Here is a 7,723-nt window from a genome sequence, read left to right on the forward strand (position 1 = left end):
AGAATGTTGTATGACGCAGAGAATAGCCAACATAGTTCAAATAGCATCCACTACATGACAATGAAAAGGTATTTAAATTTGAATCACCCTGTATCTCAGTTACCTATTTTGTGATTTTCCCTTTCCCATTTTCTTCTCAATTTAATTAGGAGATGCCTTTTATAATCCATTATTATGTTAGGTTACTTGAATATACTATGTTTTATGTTTTGTTTTTTAGTTTGGTTTGCCTTCGAAGGAAACATTTACAGAACATGAGGTTGTCAGTTATGCAAATTTAAAGACAAGTGGAGGAGGGCCAAATCGATCATTTTTATATGAGGTTATCTTTTCACTCTTGCTCAAATCAACAATCAAAATGTGATCAAGTTGTTGGGTTACTGTTTAGAGACTAAAGCTCCCATTTCCTGTTTTGAATTCGCCTCTAACCGGAGTCTTTTCGAAAAAATGGGAAGATTGCACTGCCTTATTGGGATATCCTTATAGAGATAGCAGCAGGTCTTGCTATTCTACATTCTCAGCCAAGCAGTATGGGAATGTCAAGTGTTCCAACATACATAAGTCAATCGATAAAAGAATAATCATAACTTCTCATTTCCTTTTGTCCATCGAATTTCAAATTGGCCTGTTTCAGATTCTTACACGACAAGTTATGCAAGAAAACAGAACACAAAGATGCCTCAAGTTGAATAGCCAAGAAAGGCTCACAATGGAAGAAGCGGCTGGGGGGTAAAAGATCGGAGAGGCTGTCGGAATCATACAGTTCAAACTAGGTGACAACCATCTTGACATTGAGAGTAGTAGTTGATGGTAAAATAGAAAATAGGGCAGTGGTCCAATTGATAGGGTGAACTATAGGTAGCTAACTACTTTAATTGTCATTTTCCTTTCTTGTTTTTCTCCTTTTCTATACTTTTGCTTCTAATAATGCAAAGGTTATGCAAAGTTGCAAACTTCCTTTCATTTCCTGGACACAGTACAAAAAACATTACAAGTATATCTAGCAATAACTATCTGCTTAATTACTCTTATTGGAACATATTAGGCTAAACAAATAACTAGATGTATATATAGATAGACAACATGTACGTTGCATGACCAATTTTATTCAATTGTATCAGATATTTGTGGAGAGCCAGCATTCAGCAAGGTGGCATATCTGGTGGTGGAGGTAAGATTTGAGCTTCAGGTCCCTTTCCATTTTTCACTATGAATGTCGTATCCATCCCCCATGACATATGCCTATCCAGATGGCAATGCATAAACCAAACTCCAGGATTATCAGCCTTGAATCTGATGGTAGCCCACCCATTTACAGGGACAGCAATGGTGTTTTGAAGAGGAGGATCAACAAGATTATATTTCAAAGGGTCCTTATCCTTGTCAAAGTTCCCAAGCCCCAATCCAACCACATAGAAACTGTAACCATGAAGATGCATTGGATGGTCATCCCCTGCCACCAAATTAGTCCCCTGAAACACAAGCTCCACTGTCGCGTTGTACTCCAGTACCTTCACCTCTGTCCTTTGTTTCGGGGTCTGAAGGTACTGCGGCAAGTACTGCGCTGTAAAGTTAAAAAGCAAAGGCGGGGAACTTGGAAACCGAGTTCCAAATACCCCGTTGACATGGTAATAGTAAGCTTGTAGTATGTCAATGCTAGGGCTCTCAAAGCTAATGTTGTTTATACTAGCAGCCAGACGCGTCCCATTAGGCCCGGCGCATGAATTATTGGGGCACTGGAACGTGTTGACGGAGATGGTATAAAACAAGGGAGTTGTAATTTTTAGTGGAACGTCAATGGGGTGGTTTTTATCAGCCAAGCTCCTGAGACTACCACTAAAATGAACTGATGCACTAGTGTCATTGTGAGCAGGAAGATTAGGAAACAAAGGGGTTGAAGAAGGGGTGTAACCCCGATTCGTGTATTGTAGTAGGGCTGTGGTGGTGGTGTTATCATAAGGAACAGCGCCACCAACGTAGGCTGTAGCGGCCATGTAATAGTGGTTAGGCCTCTGATTAGCATGGAGCAAAAGGTCAATGGTTTGACCAGGTGAGATGGTGACATAATCGGTTGTGAAAGGCTTGGTGTAGCTAGCATCTGTCCCTACAACTGTAACTTTGTGATTGGCGATGGCGAAAAACAGAATCTCTTGCACACCGGAGTTGATTAGTCTCAGTAGGTAGGTTTTGCCATAATCAACCATCAACTTGAACGTCTCTGCAAATCAGGCACATAATGACAATTTTAGTACTTAGTAGGTGAAAGAATTTCAGTGCTCCAACAACACACATCAGCAAAATAACATACTGGTGTTGATATCCATGTTCAGTTTAGAGCTTAAACCGTCTCTGTACCATAATATTCGATTGGTTTAGCATGCATTAAGCTTCCAAATCACAGCTAGTTGACCAAAGACTTAATTAATTTTACCTAAGATAAATGATTAATTATAGTTGGAGTGCTAACCTGATTTAGAGCATGGATACAGATCGCCAGGTTGACCATTGATGAGGTAAGCGTCGGAAGTATTAGGGTCCCCTCCGGATTGAATAGTTTGTGTATAAAGCTTCCCTATATCTACCTTCCACCACTCTCCTGCAATTTTCAACGTACAACTCAGTTCTTTACATTAGTCAAGTGATTAGAATGGGTAATTAAAATGATCCATAGCTAATTACGTACCTAATATGATTGGAATTTCTGCATGAGGCTTGGCAAAAGGGTATTTGTTGTTCTTGTTGGGGTATATGATGATGGGACCATGGACTGTGGCACGATCCCACTCACTGTGAGCATGCCACCAAAGGGTGCCTTCCTCCTCCGAGAAAATGATCTTTTGGGTGAATTTGGCCCCTGGTTGAATTGGGCACTGTGTGATATACTCTGGTCCGTCCGACCATGGATATCTTGGTTGCGCAACACCATGCCTGCTCATGATCAAGTAGCTTGTTATATATATATGAATATGGATTGAAAAGTACAGGAATACATGATTAAAAATATGAAACGTACAATCAAGTAAGAACGCACCAGTGGAGAGTAATGTTACGATTGCCTTTGTTAAAGACATCGACGATGATAGTGTCTCCTTTGTGAGCATACAAAGTCGGTCCCGGAAACTGGCCATTTACAGTCAAGATATTCTTTGTGCTGCAGAGTCTCTTGTATGGAGTGTTTTCCACCTACATACACATATAACTCGTTAAAACGATCATTATATGAAACATACACAACGCATGCAGGAGCGTATACATATGCATATATAGGCAATACAACACATAACCTACCACAAAAGTGTAACGAGCTGGCCAAGCTTGGCAATGGAGGAGGAAGCCATTCAAAGCCAATAACAACCCCAAAAGTTGCAGATGCAGGCTAATTCTGGAAACCTTCATCTTCGAAACAACTTGCACTAATTAATTAGTTATAAATGATCGATGTGTATATATATCGAGCAGGTATATATAGACATGCAGGGGCGGAACTATTCAAAGGTCTGAGGGGGTCAGACCACCCCCCAAGGAATTCAACATGGTAGCAATTAGTTGACACAATCTCAGCCAATTTAACCCCGCAGCCTGCACATTCTGATGCAGTCATAATTATATAGTTAATATATAAACTAAAAAGTATGATATATCGTTTAGTGGTAACACCGTAACACTAATATATTTTTTTTCTATCACTCATAGTGACCTTCTAGATTTTGAGGTTGATCAACTCATGATAAGAGTTGTAGAGTAACATATAATAATAAAATAAAATAAAAGTTGCTTGCTATGGTGGAAGTCTAAAGAAAAAATTACACAATTTTATTTCTTTGGTAAGACGTCTATATTATAATCGACCTCCCCAAGTTACAAGTCCTTGGTTCCGCCCCTGTAGACATGGTTTAAATGAGCACTAGTCGAGAGCTATATATAAACAGAGTTAACAATATATATTTATTTATATAAGAGCCATTCCACTAAAGGGTCCATTTTTTGGTCATTTTAAGGGGATTTCTTGTGGGACCCACTTTTCGATCGTATTTCAGCATATCGACCGTTCAGTGTTTAGGTTCTAATATATAGATTATTTCTGTAAATTTTCAGCCAAATTGATAATCGTTAAGGTATAAAACTATATTAAATCAATAGATGAACCGAATCTGTCCAACTTGAATCGTTCGTGTTCATAATTGTAAATCGCAGTTATGAATGTCTCAATGATTATCAATTTGGCTGAAAAATTTGCAGAGATAATCTATTCATATATACTTAAAAACTGAACGGTTAAGATGTGATCGAAAAGTGAGTTTAATGAGCGATCCCTTAAAATGGCCAAAAAAAGAAATCCCTAAAAGGGCTTTAGTGCTTTACACACACACAAAACTGTAGTAGAGGTCATGCATGACATGGTTTAAAAGTGATATATCTAGAGAGAGTCAACCGTAGAACTGGTGATTATTGATGCTTGGAATTAAAACGCGTCTTATCTGTGTTCTATAGCTTGACTAGCTAGTACCTGCACTTTTAACTTTTTTTGGGGCAGATAGCTATCGGTCGATCTTTTCGTTATGATTAACTTGAAGAGTTTGTAGAGCTTTGTTTGAACCAAAAATGAGCATTTTGGCCTGACAATGCGTGTCTTGGAGCCACAATCGCTCAAAAGAAGTCAGGTCAAGGAACACCCCTGACGACCGCATCCGAACGGTGCTGGCACGCCCGAGCAGAAAAGAGATTGTTGACCAGCAGCAACAAAACTGGAGCCAAACAAGCTCAGCTTTGATGAGTGAGATCTACATATCTTCTAATAATTAAGACGAAGCTTCCTATAACACCCAATTATTCTTTCCCAGAAGTAGGCCAAGTTAATTTTGTTCTTCCCATTAAGTTTTCAAAACGAATATGTCATCGGCTTTTAATAAATTTCATACAACTTTTTCCATTCAAATCACACTTTTTCCATATCCATGTCATACTCTGGTCAAATATAATTACTTTTCATTAATTTTCTGCCATTTCTAGTAGGGATGGATGAGAGAGGCTAGGCTTATGAAAATTGATTTACACATTTAAAAAGTAGTAGTCAATGCCCCCCCTCCGCTAGCCAGCTAAGGTTTGAAAAATTTATGATGGAAACAAGTAACTAATCCAATATTTAGTTAATTAACTAATATATTCTTTGCAGTCAGCGAGTAGTAATTAAGTAGTGGAATGAGGTATACCTAATCCAATATCATCGACAAAATAGCAAAGCATGTACTTTATCTTTTCAACATAGATCACCGAAAGTGATTAAGTAATTAAAGTGTTCCTTTAAGTTAAGTAAGCACAGTGAAAGGTCATGAATGTTAGGTTTGGTTACGTGTAAAATTTCAGACTTTTAATTTATTTCATTTTAGCAATGATAGAACACAATTACAAATATTCTGAACAATGAATAAACAGTGCACGTTTCTACAATCTAGACATTATCAAGCAACTATCATGGACGTATCTTTTAGCAGTATCTCTATTGTTAAATATCTTTCATTACTTTTATTTTAAGTACACTTATTAGCAATAATCTTTGCTAAGGTTTCTGTGATTTCTTGCACTTTTCTGTTTTTGATTCAATGATTAGACTTGAACTATTTTTGATTTGGTGATTAGACTTGAACTATTTTCAATTCGGTGAGGACTTGAACCATCAGAGATTCAGAACCTTAATCAACTACAAGAGAAAAAGTGATATGTAACAACTCAAACTCCTCACTTAAATTAATCAGCGAGGAATTCATGCATCACAAATTTTTCTCGCTTAAATCACGGATTACTACAGATGAGGACTTTCAATTTCTCCACAAATTAGTGATTGCGAGGAATCTCACAGATTAAGAATTTGATAACAAATTAAAGCTTGATTACGACCTAATTATCCAAAAACATGTGTTCACTTTTGTTCTTTATCCAGCCATTTTGAGAAACTGACTTTAAGTGCCTTAATTAGTTACAAAACGTCAATTTTTCGTTAGTCAAACAGAACCCCTTAATATGTGATAATATACCAATAATTAATCTCCATCTGGCCGGTTTAGTAAATTATGACACTCCAACAGTACTTGCTGACCAAACAAAACAAATTAAAGCAAGATGGTTTAAATTAGTACAATGACACACTAACAACAAGGTGGAATCTCTACCTAACTTAAGGTTAGAATTCAAACATGAAGGGAGTTAAAAAGTACTGTAGAAGAAGCGGAAGCAAAGTCAAACTTGTCGTTATATGTAAGATCGAAGTGAATTGATTGGTAGCACAATCCAAAGCATAGTGGCCTGCGCAGTTGCCACCGAATAATTAGAGATCTGTATAGGGTCACAGTTCCTGATGATTAAAATTGAATATTATACCAATCAATCAGCTTGACATATCTTCCATGTGGACTCGGCTTCTCTACTTGGATTATCTTTGCTATAATCTGCTTGGATATCAATGTGAGCTCGCCACGTCAGCACATCTCAATCCAAGGGCTATTAAGCTGACAACACACAAAGAGAGACTCTCTCTCTAACGTTCTGAAATAGTACTTTAACGTCAACAAGTCCTCGACTCAATCCCTAGCTCTCTCTCTCTCTCGCTTCGCCTAATTTCCTCCTTCTCCGCCAAGTACGTCCCCTTCAACTCCTCCGCAAACGACATGTCGTCCGAGTCCTACTCCCTCGACGAGGTCGTCTACCTCTCCCAGTCCAGCGGCCTCCTCGACGTCTAGCACGACATGGCCGCCCTCAAGAACTACGACGGCAAGTACTGGCGCGACCTCTTCGACTCCCGCGTCGGCAAAACCACCTGGCCCTACGGCTCCGGCGTCTGGTCCAAAAAGGAATGGGTCCTCCCTGAGATCGACAGCGACGACATCATCTCCGCCTTCGAAGGCAACTCCAACCTCTTCTGGGCCGAGCGCTACGGAAAAAAAGTCCTCGGCATGAACGAGCTCTGGGTCAAGCACTGCGGCATCAGCCACACCGGCTCCTTCAAGGACCTAGGCATGACCGTCCTCGTCAGCCAGGTCAATCGCCTCCTCAAAATGAACCGCCCCGTCGTCGGCGTCGGATGCGCCTCCACCGGCGACACCTCCGCCACCTTGTCCTCCTACTGCGCCTCCGCCGGGATCCCCTCCATTGTGTTTCTGCCGGCGAATAAGATCTCGATGGCCCAGCCCATCGCAAACGGGGCTTTTGTGCTGAGCATTGACACCGATTTCGATGGCTGTATGAGCTGGGTTTGTAGAGGAAGTCTGATTGGAGGGAACTAGCAGAAGGTGAAAAATGTTGGAGGGAAACTTGAAAAAGCCTTAACGTCAACTATTTCATATCGTTAGAGAGAGAGTCTCTCTTTGTGTGTTGTCAGCTTAATAGCCTTTGGATTGAGATGTGCTGACGTGGCGAGCTCACATTGATATCCAAGCAGATTATAGCAAAGAGAATCCAAGCAGAGAAGCCGAGTCCCTTCCATGTTGGCAGTGCAATATTCTGTACATGCCATCATTACCAAAAAAAAAAAATCTTAAACGTTTTGTTAACTGCAATGGCAGTTTTTTTTGTTTTTTTTGGGGTTTGCAGTTTAAATAGAAAGATTACTTTTTTTTTTTTAATCATTTTATTTATAAAAGATGATCAAATGATTTCACTCCTACTCTCATGGTGACTCGAACCCAGGACCTGAAATAGAAAGATTATTTATTAAACAAAAAGTTATTCA

The 7,723-nt window shown here is 39.5% G+C and overlaps 2 protein-coding genes across 2 annotated transcripts; one reads left to right on the top strand and one right to left on the bottom strand.

Moving 5' to 3' along the window:
* Positions 1–936: 936 nt before the first annotated feature.
* On the bottom strand, positions 937–3,565 carry LOC133724561 (laccase-15-like). Its single transcript, XM_062151323.1, has 5 exons — positions 3,289–3,565; positions 3,032–3,183; positions 2,684–2,928; positions 2,468–2,596; positions 937–2,218 (listed from the first exon to the last, which is right to left on the bottom strand). The coding sequence occupies exons 1-5, from the start codon at positions 3,394–3,396 to the stop codon at positions 1,143–1,145; spliced, it is 1,710 nt and encodes a 569-aa protein (XP_062007307.1). The 5' UTR covers positions 3,397–3,565; the 3' UTR covers positions 937–1,142.
* A 3,110-nt stretch (positions 3,566–6,675) lies between these two features.
* Positions 6,676–7,277, top strand: LOC133726314 (threonine synthase 1, chloroplastic-like). Its single transcript, XM_062153841.1, has one exon. The coding sequence runs from the start codon at positions 6,741–6,743 to the stop codon at positions 7,275–7,277; it is 537 nt and encodes a 178-aa protein (XP_062009825.1). The 5' UTR covers positions 6,676–6,740.
* The last annotated feature ends 446 nt before the right edge of the window (positions 7,278–7,723 follow it).

Source organism: Rosa rugosa, chromosome 1 (genome assembly GCF_958449725.1).
Source record: "Rosa rugosa chromosome 1, drRosRugo1.1, whole genome shotgun sequence".
NCBI lineage: Eukaryota > Viridiplantae > Streptophyta > Magnoliopsida > Rosales > Rosaceae > Rosa > Rosa rugosa.